We start from the raw sequence: 12,666 nt of genomic DNA, 5'->3' as shown, positions 1-12,666 counted from the left end.
GTCTAACATAATACTGTGAAAGTCCAGTCCATAGTGGATCCAAAATAACGGTGAGAGTACAGTCCAAAGTGGATCCAATATACTAGCGGGAGTCCCGTCCATAGTGGAGCCAGCAGGAAACCATCCCAAGCGGAGGCGGATCAGGAACGCAGAGATGTCCCCAACTGATGCACAAGCAGGCAGTCCATCCTGGGTCCCGACTCTGGACAGCCAGTACTTCGTCCATGGCCACCGGACCTGTCCCCCTCCCCCCCTCCATAAGGGAGAAAAAAACCATTAAGAATTGTGTTGAATTGAGAATCGATTCTGAATAAAATCGTCAACCCAGGAATTGGAATCGGATCAAACTGTTAGGTGACCATAGATTCACACCGTTTATGGAGTATTCTAATAAAATAAACACAATATTACGGAGAGTTAAATATCAGACAATTTGACTGTTAAGTTGATCTTCGAATCAGACTCCTACGAATCGGATCGTCAAATGTTCGATTATTTGAAAGCGACCCTCCATCCTATATTACCCGCTGGGCTCCAATATTATTTAAAAAAGCCCCCAGACATGAACAGGATTTATGTGTATGGTGTATGTGTAATGGGGGCACTCCTGTAGCCGCGGGGCTGAAGGTGCATACTGGGAGAGATGCCACTGCTTCAAAATAACACAAATGCTGAAAATGAATTCAGGACTACAGTAGTTCTCCTGTAACCTCTGCATTAAAGGATTATTGATACTTTAATTTATTTCAGGGACGATACATTCCTGAAGCCCCATATGAATGTGAAAGGACTTTTCTTTCTGATCTAGTTTAGTCATACAGTTGTGATCAAAATTATTCAACCCCCACATAGGTGTTTTAGCAAGTTGGACATTTATTCCGTATTTTGTTTATAATCATATCAAAAATTATTCAACCCCTTAAAGATCATAACTCTTAAGAACAGAATTTGAATAAGGTCTTTTCAATCAGGTGTTGAAAACACCTGTAAATGTGATTAGAACCATAACGAGCATTAACTAAACTGATTGAAAAAGACTGTGACGCTCAGCTTCTTTTAGATGGTCAATGGTGTATTTGCAACATGGTGGTGAAGTCCAGGGAGTGGTCAAAGAAGTCAAGAGAGGAGGTAATTTCTCTTCATAAGAAAGGATATGGATATAAGAAAATAGCAAAGACATTACACATTCCAAGAGACACAGTTGGGAGCATAATTTGCAAGTTTAAAGCTAAAAGCACAGTGGAAACTCTACCTGGGTGTGGTAGAAAGAGGAAGCTGTGTGCAGTACAGTGATGAAAAACCCCCGGGTAACAGCTGAGGAACTACAACAGGACATTGCAGAGGGGGGTACGCAGGTTTCGTCCCAGATAATAAGGCCTGCACTACGAGATGAAGGCCTCCATGCCAGAACGCCCAGGCGCACAAGAAAAAGTGACTCCAGTATGCCAAAAATCATCTGGACAAATCCCAAAGGTTTTGGGAAACTGCTCTATGGAGTGATGAGACAAAACTGGAACTCTTTGGGCCTACGAATCAACGTTATCTCTGGAGGAGAAAAAAATTAAGCTTACAAAGAGAAAAACACCTTTCCTACTGTTAAGCATGGTGGGGGGTCAATCATGCTCTGGGACTGTTTCTCTGCCTCAGGTACCAGGAATCTCCAGCGCGTTCAAGGCATTATGAATTCTATTTCCTACCAGGATATATTAGCTGCAAATGTCATGAAGTCAGTGACGAAGCTGAGGCTTAGGAGACGTTGGACCTTCCAACAGGACAACGATCCCAAGCATACTTCCAAATCAACGTCAGAGTAGTTGCAGAAGAAGGGCTGGAAGACTCTGGAGTGGCCGTCACAGTCGCCAGACCTAAATCCTATAGAAAATCTGTGGTGGGACTTGAAGAAGGCAGTTGCAGCACGCAAGCCCGAGAATATGAATGAACTGGAAGCCTTTGCCCAAGAGGAATGGGCTAAAATACTTGTAGATCGTTGCAAGAAGCTTGTGTCCGGTTATGTATCACGTTTGAAGGATGTAATTACTGCCAAAGGGTGTTCTACTAAGTACTAAAGATGCATGTAACTAGGGGGTTGAATCATTTTGTCAATGAGATATTAAGAAAGATTTCCTTTTTTTGGTATTTTGTAAAATACAGTGTTACAATTTAAGTTGCATTTGTCTATTTGATACTTCTTTATTTGATATGACTATAAACAAAATACGGAATAAATGTCCAACTTGCTAAAACACCAAAATAGTGTGGGGGTTGAATAATTTTGATCACAACCGTGAAATGTGCAACATAACATAAATGTATGAATGGGGCAGAGCCAACCAAACACATGGTTCTGCTGGGAAATTGTCAAATATCTTAAAACAGCCTTCATCATCCATCCATCCATCCATTTTCTACCGCTTATTCCCTTTCGGGGTCGCGGGGGGCGCTGGCGCCTATCTCAGCTACAATCGGGCGAAAGGCAGGGTACACCCTGGACAAGTCGCCACCTCATCGCAGGGCCAACACAGATAGACAGACAACATTCACACTCACATTCACACACTAGGGCCAATTTAGTGTTGCCAATCAACCTATCCCCAGGTGCATGTCTTTGGAAGTGGGAGGAAGCCGGAGTACCCGGAGGGAACCCACGCATTCACGGGGAGAACATGCAAACTCCACACAGAAAGATCCCGAGCCTGGATTTGAACCCAGGACTGCAGGACCTTCGTATTGTGAGGAAGACGCACTAACCCCTCTGCCACCGTGAAGCCCTAAACAGCCTTCATCAGTTGTACCTAACTAGTATTCCACATTTATCGATAACCTGCTTACAACAAACAGCTGCAGTTTTGGCAGGATGGTTTGCTTGGAAATGTGAATTTTCAGCCTGTCATCCTATGAGTGGTTGATATATGTATGTGTTTTCAGATGGGACTTAAATTGCTCATGTTTGTTGCAGGTGTCACGTTGTGGAATGATCTACATGGAGCCTCATATGCTTGGCTGGCATCCTCTAATGATGTCCTGGTTCAATGTTCTGCCAAGCACAGTCAGTGCAGCCCACAAGGAACTCATTAAAGGCCTTTTTGAACGTATTTTGCCGGCCTGCCTGGAGCTCATTCAGAAAGCCACCACGGTAATGTAGAAAGTCAATTTAAACAGAGATTTGGACTCATTTCATGTGTTTTGATTGCTCGTTTAGTCAGCGAATCTTACTTTGTATTGAGTTGGGGGTCTAGCTGTTGTTGTTTTTTCTTGTTTTCAGGAGTTGTCGCCAACCTCTGAAAGCAATCTCGTCAAAGCCTTGATGAACTTAATGGACTGCATGATGGATGAGTTCCATGATGCAGCAATAATGAAGCGCATGAATGACAATGATGTCTGCTCTTGGTTGGAGGTTTGTAAACAACTGTTTAAGAAACACATGACCACATAGATAAGTGGGGGTGTCCCTAAACAACTGTTTCACTTCTGATGCAGATACTGGAGCCTTATGTATCGGCACAAATCATACATACTTGTATTATTTTGTAGTGCAGAATGTTACAAAAGGCTTGATCAAAGGAAGTTACTCAGCACATGAAAAACACTAACCTATTTAAATTCAACCATCTGGAATGGACTTATGCAGTCTCTAATTAAGTTGAAGTGGAGTGGTATTTTTTTGGCGACACTGAGTGGCCAGTAATGGTGCATTCCGTTTTTACCGGGTAGTTGGCAGTTCTGAGTTCTTATTCGGAATTTCAGCGCCCTTCGAGGTAATAATTTTGACTCAAAAAGTCAGAGCTTTCCAAACAACCCTGAGTTGGTTTGAAAGATGGCTGCTCTGGATGTAAACAATTATATACGCTTCTATCATATTCGCTAATGGCACTTCTGATTAGGTTTTGTCGCACTAAATCGGCCATGTATGATGTGTTGTTGGATGTTTATATATGGTAATTGGAGATGTCGGCCGATAAATGCTTTAAAATTTAATATCGGAAATTATCGGTATCGGTTTCAAAAAGTAAAATTTATGACTTTTTAAAACGCCGCTGTACGGAGTGCTACACAGATGTACTGAGCAGTTGCGTCTGCCAGTCATACTTCCCAACCCTGCCGATTTTCCCGGGAGACTCCGGAATTACAGTGCTCCTTCCGAAAATCTCCCGGGGCAACCATTCTCCCTAATTTCTCCCGATTTCCCCCCAGACAACAAAATTGGGGGCGTGCCTTAAGGAGACTGCCTTTGCATGCCGACCCAATCACATAATATCTATGGCTTTTCACACACACAAGTGAATGCAATGCATACTTGGTCAACAGCCATACTGGTCACACTGAGGGTGGCCGTATAAACAACTTTAATACTGTTAAAAATACGTGCCACTCTGTGAACCCACACCAAACAAGAATGACAAACACATTTTGGGAGAACATCCACACCGTAACACAACATAAACAGATCCAATACCCAGACCCCCTTGCAGCACTAACTTTTCTGGGACGCTACACTATACACCCCCCGGTACCCCCAAACCCCCACCTCAACCCCGCCCACCTCAACCTCCTCATGCTCTCTCAGGGAGAGCACGTCCCAAATTCCAAGCTGCTGTTTTGAGGCACTTTAAAAAAAATAATGCACTTTGTGACTTCAATAATAAATATGGAAGTGCCATGTTGGCATTTTTTTCATAACTTGAGTTGATTTATTTTGAATAACTTTGTTACATTGTTTAATGCATCCAGCAGGGCATCACAACAAAATTAGGCATAATAATGTGTTAATTCCATCACTGAATATATCGGTATCGGTTGATATCGGAATCTGTAATTAATCAATTCCTTTATTGTCATTGTCATAAATAACACTTAAGTCATACATGTCAACAATATTTCGTTTGAGCTTTGTCCAGCGGCATAGAAACTGCATTGATGTGCAGGTTGACCTTAGTTTACAGTTAAGCATTTGTCTATGAGAACGCGTATAGAGGGACGTGGGGGGTGGGAACAGTCAGATGTCTGATGGGTGTTGCGTTGATGCTGCAGCAATGCAATGTCCGGAGCACAATTATTGAGGTGGTGAAGAGTGAGGTAATAAGATGGTCGGGGGCAGTAAAGGGGCATGCTGTTCATTTAGCAGTCTCACAGCCTGGGGATACAGACTGTGAGACATGCTGGTGGTCCTGGCGCGAATCGATCAATACCTTCTTCCAGAGGGTAGCAGGTTGAAGAGGCCATGTGCTGGATGGTATCTGTCCTTTAGGATGTTGTGTACTCGCTTTAAAGGCCTACTGAAATGAGATTTTCTTATTTAAACGGGGATAGCAGGTCCATTCTATGTGTCATACTTGATCATTTCGCGATATTGCCATATTTTTGTTGAAAGGATTTAGTAAAGAACATCCACGATAAAGTTCGCGACTGGAGAAAAGCCCTGCCTCTACCGGAAGTCGCAGAAGATGACGTCACATATTGATGGCTCCTCACATATTCACATTGATTTTAATGGGAGCCTCCAACAAAAACAGCTATTCGGACCGAGAAAACGACAATTCCCCCATTAATTTGAGCGAGGATGAAAGATTCGTGTTCGAGGATATTGATAGCGACGGACTAGAAAAAATTGCAATCGCGTTGCATTGAGACGGATTCATATGTTTTAAAGAGATATTTACTAGGATAATTCTGGAAAATCCCTTATTTTTCTATTGTGTTGCTAGTGTTTTAGTGAGTTAAACAGTACCTGATAGTTGGAAGTGTACGTCCATGGCTGTGTGTTGACGCGCAGTGTCTCAGGGAAGTTGACGGCAGCTGTACGGGAGGCAGAAGCTCAGCTGATATCCGGTAAGTGGCGACTTTTTAACCACAATTTTCTCACCGAAACCTGCTGGTTGACAAGTGGTCGGGATCCATTGTAAAGTTTCAACTCCGTGAATTTTAAACAAGGAATCACCGTGTGTTTGTGTGGCTAAAGGCTAAAGCTTCCCAATTTCATTGTTCTACTTTGACTTCTCCAATATTAATTGAACAAATTGCAAAAGATTCAGCAACACAGATGTCCAAAATACTGTGTAATTATGCGATTAAAGCAGACGACTTTTAGCTGTGTGTGTGTGTGCAGCGCTCATATTCATAACAGCCCGTGACGTCACGCGTACACGTCAACATTACGCGAAAAGTCCCAGGAAATTTAAAACTGCAATTTAGGAAACTAAAAAGGCCGTATTGGCATGTGTTGCAATGTTAATATTTCATCATTGATATATAAACTATCAGACTGCGGCGTGGGTAGTAGTGGGTTTCAGTAGGCTTTTAAGCAGCGAGCTGTGTACATGGCGCTCATCTTTGAGAGTATAGTCCTTGTAATTTTCCCCGGCGTTTTAACCACTCGCTGGAGGGCCTGTTGGTTTGTTTTAGTGCAGCCAGCAAACCACACTAAAAAGCCGTAGGTGAGGACACTGCTGATAGCACACTTGTAAAAGTTTACGAGTTGGACAATATCGGAATATCGGAAATTGGCAAAAAAGCCATTATCGGACATCTCTAATGGTAATGTTACTTAAGTGTAAGCTAAATTTGTCTCATGTGTTTTATACCTTCTACGTTGCTGGCAATAGCGTCCGTGTTTCCTTTTTATCCACCGTGTTTGAAGCTTGCAGAAAGAGTGCATGTTTTTCTATTGGTTGTTTATATTTGGACAAGGCAAGTGCAAAAATAGCTTTAAATGGATGCAGCCCTCTTGATATCCGACCTCGTAACTGGACGCTAGCAACTCGGCTGTGACGTCATTACCAGCTCCAACTTCCAACTTCCGAGGTAAATGGAAGGCTTCAAATGTTCAGTGATGCGGACGCGTTTGTTACTGAGTTCTTTCTAATACGCTTCTGCCTTGGAGACTTTGTATCTGTAAGTAGTATGCAACTATAATTATTTGATAATTATAATAATTATTATATATTGATGGGTCTTGTGTTTCAGACTGAATTTAGTTTTTCAATTAAGAACACCTATTATGTATGTATGTCTAGCTTGTGTGCTATTGTGCGCTTTGCTGTTGTGTAGCTGCTAGCTCCTAGTTGTGTTTGGCCTACTATGTTAACTTTTGTAAATTACTTCACTAAAATACAAGAAAAGACCTACCTAGTGTGCTTTTTGGGGGACATTTAGATGTTAACTGGCTTTTGAACTTTGTATCAGAGATTTTAAATACAAGCCGATATGTATTATATACAGTGAGGCAAAAAAATATTTAGTCAACCACCGATTGTGCAAGTTCTCCCCCTTAAAATGATGACAGAGGTCTGTAATTTTCAACATAGGTACACTTCAACTGTGAGAGACAGAATGTGAAAAAAAAATCCAGGAATTCACATTGTAAGAATTTTAAAGAATTTGTTTGTAAATTATGGTGGAAAATAAGTATTTGGTCAACCATTCAAAGCTCTCACTGATGGAAGGAGGTTTTGGCTCAAAATCTCACGATACATGGCCCCATTCATTCTTTCCTTAACACGGCTCAATCGTCCTGTCCCCTTAGCAGAAAAACAGCCCCAAAGCATGATGTTTCCACCACCACGTTTCACGGCAATTATGGTGTTCTTGGGATGCAACTCAGTATTCTTTTTCCTCCAAACACGACGAGTTGAGTTTGTACAAAAATGGATACATGAATGATACAGCAGAGGATTGGAAGAATGTCATGTGGTCAGATGAAACCAAAATAGAACTTTTTGGTCTAAACTCAACTCGTCGTGTTTGGAGGAAGAAGAATACAGAGTTGCATCCCAAGAGCACCATACCTACTGTGAAGCATGGGGGTGGAGACATCATGCTTTGGGGCTGTTTTTCTGCTAAGGGGACAGGAAGATTGATCCGTGTTAAGGAAAGAATGAATGGGGCCATGTATCGTGAGATTTTGAGCCAAAACCTCCTTCCATCAGTGAGAGCTTTGAATGGTTGACCAAATACTTATTTTCCACCATAATTTACAAATAAATTCTTAAAAATTCCTACAATGTGAATTCCTGGATTTTTTTTTTCACATTCTGTCTCTCACAGTTAAAGTGTACCTATGATGAAAATTACAGACCTCTGTCATCATTTTAAGTGGGAGAACTTGCACAATCGGTGGCTGACTAAATACTTTTTTTCCCCACTGTGCTTGTTTTTTGCTAATATCGGACTGATTTCAATATCGAATCGGCACACCCTCACTGATATAAGCAACTTTTGTGTTGTTTACATCAGAGATTCTCAAACCGTGGTACGCAGGCTTCATCTAGTGGTACGTCAAAAATAACCTTAGATATTTGAATAACGTGACTCAAGCCGTTTCAAAGGTTTATCATTATCAGCCTTCAATGGAAGTCGTTACAATCCGAATCCTGTAGGCTGTAGTCAACCCCAAAATAAACAATTAAGACATAAAACGAACTAGCCAAGTGTTTTCTGAGAGGGTACTTTGTGAAAATAGTAAAAAAAAACACTGGTTTAAATTAATTGGACACTAAAATTAATAGACATTACATAACACCAAGCTGCAAAACAATAAGATTAGATCATCTTTATTAATTTTGTACTACTCAACATTGTTATAGTCATGAGCGTGATGGAGCCTATTTGACCTGCTTGGGGTGAAGAACTCAACACAGAGGCGGTCGATTTTTGGATTTATACTCACTTTTTCTGTCTATCCAGAACTACAAAAACTTGCAGATTAACGTAGCTGTTTTGTGAAACTACTAACACATTTTCCCTTTGAAATACACAACACATAATGTACTGGACACTGATGAATCAACTTTCCTCTTTTGCACACTGTCTCTGTGTGTCTAATAACAGGACACTTATTTTGGTAGATGAACCCTTTCTTCCACTCTCTGCATGAAGTGCAATTATATTTCTTTGCCATTGAATCACGTCTTTAGAAGACTGCTGTTATCACCCATGGAGCCTTTCACTATAAAAATCCTATATGTGCACCAGCTCCCATCTTTTTCATCCTGTCATTATTACACTGTTCAATTAATCAACCTTTTAACAGCAGGGTGTGACATGGGACTAAGAATCATTTGCAAATCATACAGCAATCCTGCTGTTTTTTCTTTTTTCTTTTCTCTTTCGCAACAAAGACATATCTGCTAGTTGCTGGTGTTTATGTCTGTTTACTAATTGGAGCATGCAATACAGTAATGCTATCTTTTTTAAAACAAAAAATACATACAAGTCAACTTTTATTGCATTATATCACTTGTTATTAAAGCCCTAATTCCAGTAGTTTCAGTCCACTGCTGTTGAATTGTTTGAGTAACGTGACACGACAGCCCGGAGGTTCTGGGTTTGATCCCGACTTACTGTATGTCCCATATGAGTGACTGGTTGTACCTAGGGCAGGGGGATATGGCCTTTTATTATTATCTCAATATTTTAGGCCATGTCCCGATACACGATATATATCTCAATATTTTGCCTTAGCCTTGAATGAACACTTGATGCATATAATCACAGCAGTATGATGATTCTGTGTGTCTACATTAAAACATTCTTATTCATACTGCATTGATATATGCTCATTTTAAACTTTCATGCACAGAGGAATATCACAACCAAGTAAATTTACCAAAACTGCATTTATTAAACAGTTATTAAGCAGTGGCACAAACACTGATGTCATTTCCAAAACAGAAATTGCAAGATTGTCAGAGACATTTTAAAACAAGCTATAAGTGCACTTGTGTGCATGATGTCACCAAGATGACTTATCAAATCAACACTAAATTAAAGTGCACTTTTTGTACAGAACGCCACTACAATAGTTTAAAACAAATAAAGTGCACTTTTGTGCATGATGTCACACAAGATATTTCAATAACTGTCAACTAACAATGAGCTGCCTAATAGGAAATCGAATAGTGTATGTCCTTCGCTATGTGGTAGGTTCTTGCGGACGTTATCTCCTTCTGTTGTTGAAATTTTTTTTAATACGGTGTAGATCTAGAAATAGTTGCTTCGGCATTTTGTTTGTGTGGCACCGAACAGATGTTGACATGCAGAGTTTCAAGCACTCTTCATTCTCTAGCGGGTGACTTTTTAAATGATGCTACATTAGCAGTGGTCCTACTTTTTGTAGCAACGCTTATTCCCCATAAATGTTCAACATCTTCCCTCTTGAAGCCAAACCACCGCCAGACGATGGACCCCGTGTTGTTTTTCTTGGGAATTAATTCTTCCCCCATTTGTTACCAGATTCACACCTTTTCTGTCTTGTATTACCACTCGCACCGCACCGTTAGCATCACAGCTAATGTTACCATGTTGCTACCTGTCAGCTCCGAGGGAGCATATGACGTTGCACACGTGACGTGTGTAAGAAGGTACGCTTGTTTTACGTCTCTGTGAGAAGGAGAGACAAGAACGAGTGGGAAACGCATGCAGTTTAATGCCTGCAGCTCAAAGCAACTGCGTGAGAACGTATACTCGAATATCACGATATAGTCATTTTCCATATCGCACAGAGACAAACCTGCGATATATCGATTGTATCGATATATCGCCTAGTTGTACCCCAGCCAGAGTAGGCTCCATAGCCTGGATCTGAACAGATTAATATTGAATATAAATGAATGAATAAGAAATGTGGCGTTAAAAACAGTGCCAAAATATAGGATAGTAAAACCTAATTTTGCATGCGTGTGGACTCTGTTTACACTTGCGATGTGTCTTTCTCTTTTGCCATGTGCGCAATATTCCACCTATTCTACATCCTTCTGGATAGTACCAGGTGAGAGGCACGATTTTATAATCTAGAATTAACTTTCACCAGCTCAGTGGCCATGCTGGAGCTCACCGGCTCAATATGTAATTCCAGCAGCATTAGCTAGTTAACACTCTAACGCCACTAAAAATAGATCGTCAGCGTTAGCTATTATAATAACAATATGACTAATACTTTTTATTTGTTTTTTCAAGGTTACGAAATGTAAATTAAGTATTGGTGGCGTTTTTTTAAAGGGCTTTATGGACGGAATAGCTTACTCCAGTTATCTGAATTGTTAGCCACCTCGTACTTGCCGTTTTTTACTACTTAGAGCAGTGGTCCCCAACCACCGGTCCGGGGACAGGCACCGGTCCGTGACGCATTTGCTACCGGGCCACATTTTCTCCTACTTAACTTTGGCCAGTCCCACCAGCTAAACTTTTCAATTAAAAGGTGCCAAATCGTAACCAATATCTAGGTCCCATCTGCAGTCCACGGCAGGTTGATGACCTAAGATCAGGGCAGATCAGTAGGACAGCCCGCTGGAGACCAGGATGGTGTTTATATGCTGGAGCAGCAGGCGGCTGGGCTGTCGGCGTGTCCATACCTGGAACCGCAGGCGGCTGGGCTGTAGGTGTGTCCACAGCTGGCGTCTGCGATGGCCTCACTTGAAGAGCTGAGAGCTGTGCTTTCCCTGTCGCACAGCTGACCTTAGCCCCTTCCCTTAAGGGATGGATTCCAGACATCTCAAGAAAGACTGAGGGAGCGGGGCAGGAACCTAGGGAGGTCTCGGGTCTTGCCGATTCTGGCCGTTCCCCCGGAACAGACGACAGGGACGGGAGGGAACCGAAGAACCAGACCGTGCAGTACTCAAGTCACAGAGCTTGTCCATCAAAGAGACCAAGCGGGTATACTTCTCGTCTGCGGCTTTCTCCCAAACAGCCATTTGTTGCCTTCAGACAGCCCACCAAATCCCTGCGGGGTTCGTATTTGACTCAATGATTCTGTCAGGTCGCGTCGGTCAACATGACTTTTATGTCAAAAAGGAAATAGTGCAACTGGTAAATGCACACAGGGAAAACGGGAAGCAGGAAACAGGAAACATGAAACAACCATCGAGCCCTGACTGGAGGGCGAGGCAGGCATAAATAGCAACCAGGTGATTGACAACTGGTGTGGCCTGGCTGCCAATCAGCGGCAGGTGAAGGGAAATGGCGCTCATGGAGACAAGCAGGAAGTGAAACTAAAATAAGAGCGCTGAAGGGAAATAAACACCAACTAAGGAAACATAAAATACGTTAATGTCACAGATCGTCACAGAAGATTGTCTCGGACAGTCGAACCATGAACACTGGTACTCCTCAGAGCTGTGTGCTTCCCCCCTGGTTCTTCTCCCTGTATACCCAGTGGTGCACCTCCAGTTACCAGTCCGTAAAGCTGCTCAAGTTTGCGAACGACACTACCCTCATCGGGCTCATCTTGGATGGCGACACGTGAAGTGAAGTGAATTATATTTATATAGCGCTTTTCTCAAGTCACTCAAAGCGCTTTACATAGTGACACCCAATATCTAAGTTACATTTAAACCAGTGTGGGTGGCACTGGGAGCAGGTGGGTAAAGTGTCTTGCCCAAGGACACAACGGCAGTAACTAGGATTGCACAAGCGGGAATCGAACCTGCAACCCTCAAGTTGCTGGCACGGCCACTCTACCAACCGAGCTATGCCGATTACAGGAGCAAGGTGGACCGGCTGGCGTTCTGGTGCAGGCTCAACAACCTGGAGCTGAACGCCCAGAAAACAGTGGAGATGATCATGGACTTCAGGAAAGTCCCATCCCCCTCACCCTGATTGACTCTCCAACCCCCGTCTCCATTGTGGACTCCTTCCTGTATCTTGGGCACCACCATCACCCAGGACCTCAAGTGG

At 42.3% G+C, this 12,666-nt stretch overlaps 1 protein-coding gene across 1 annotated transcript in view; it reads left to right on the top strand.

The window, feature by feature from the left end:
- Positions 1 to 12,666, top strand: part of dnah7 (dynein, axonemal, heavy chain 7) — a 196,503-nt gene that overhangs the window by 50,903 nt on the left and 132,934 nt on the right. Inside the window, exons 33-34 of the mRNA XM_061918446.1 lie at positions 2,957 to 3,133; positions 3,263 to 3,394. Coding sequence (XP_061774430.1) covers positions 2,957 to 3,133; positions 3,263 to 3,394 — 309 coding nt within the window. The remainder of the gene's footprint in view (positions 1 to 2,956; positions 3,134 to 3,262; positions 3,395 to 12,666) is intronic.

This window comes from Nerophis ophidion, linkage group LG13 (genome assembly GCF_033978795.1).
Source record: "Nerophis ophidion isolate RoL-2023_Sa linkage group LG13, RoL_Noph_v1.0, whole genome shotgun sequence".
Classification (NCBI taxonomy): domain Eukaryota; kingdom Metazoa; phylum Chordata; class Actinopteri; order Syngnathiformes; family Syngnathidae; genus Nerophis; species Nerophis ophidion.
Note: the sequence above shows the minus strand (reverse complement) of the source record. Positions and strands in the feature narration are given on the sequence as shown.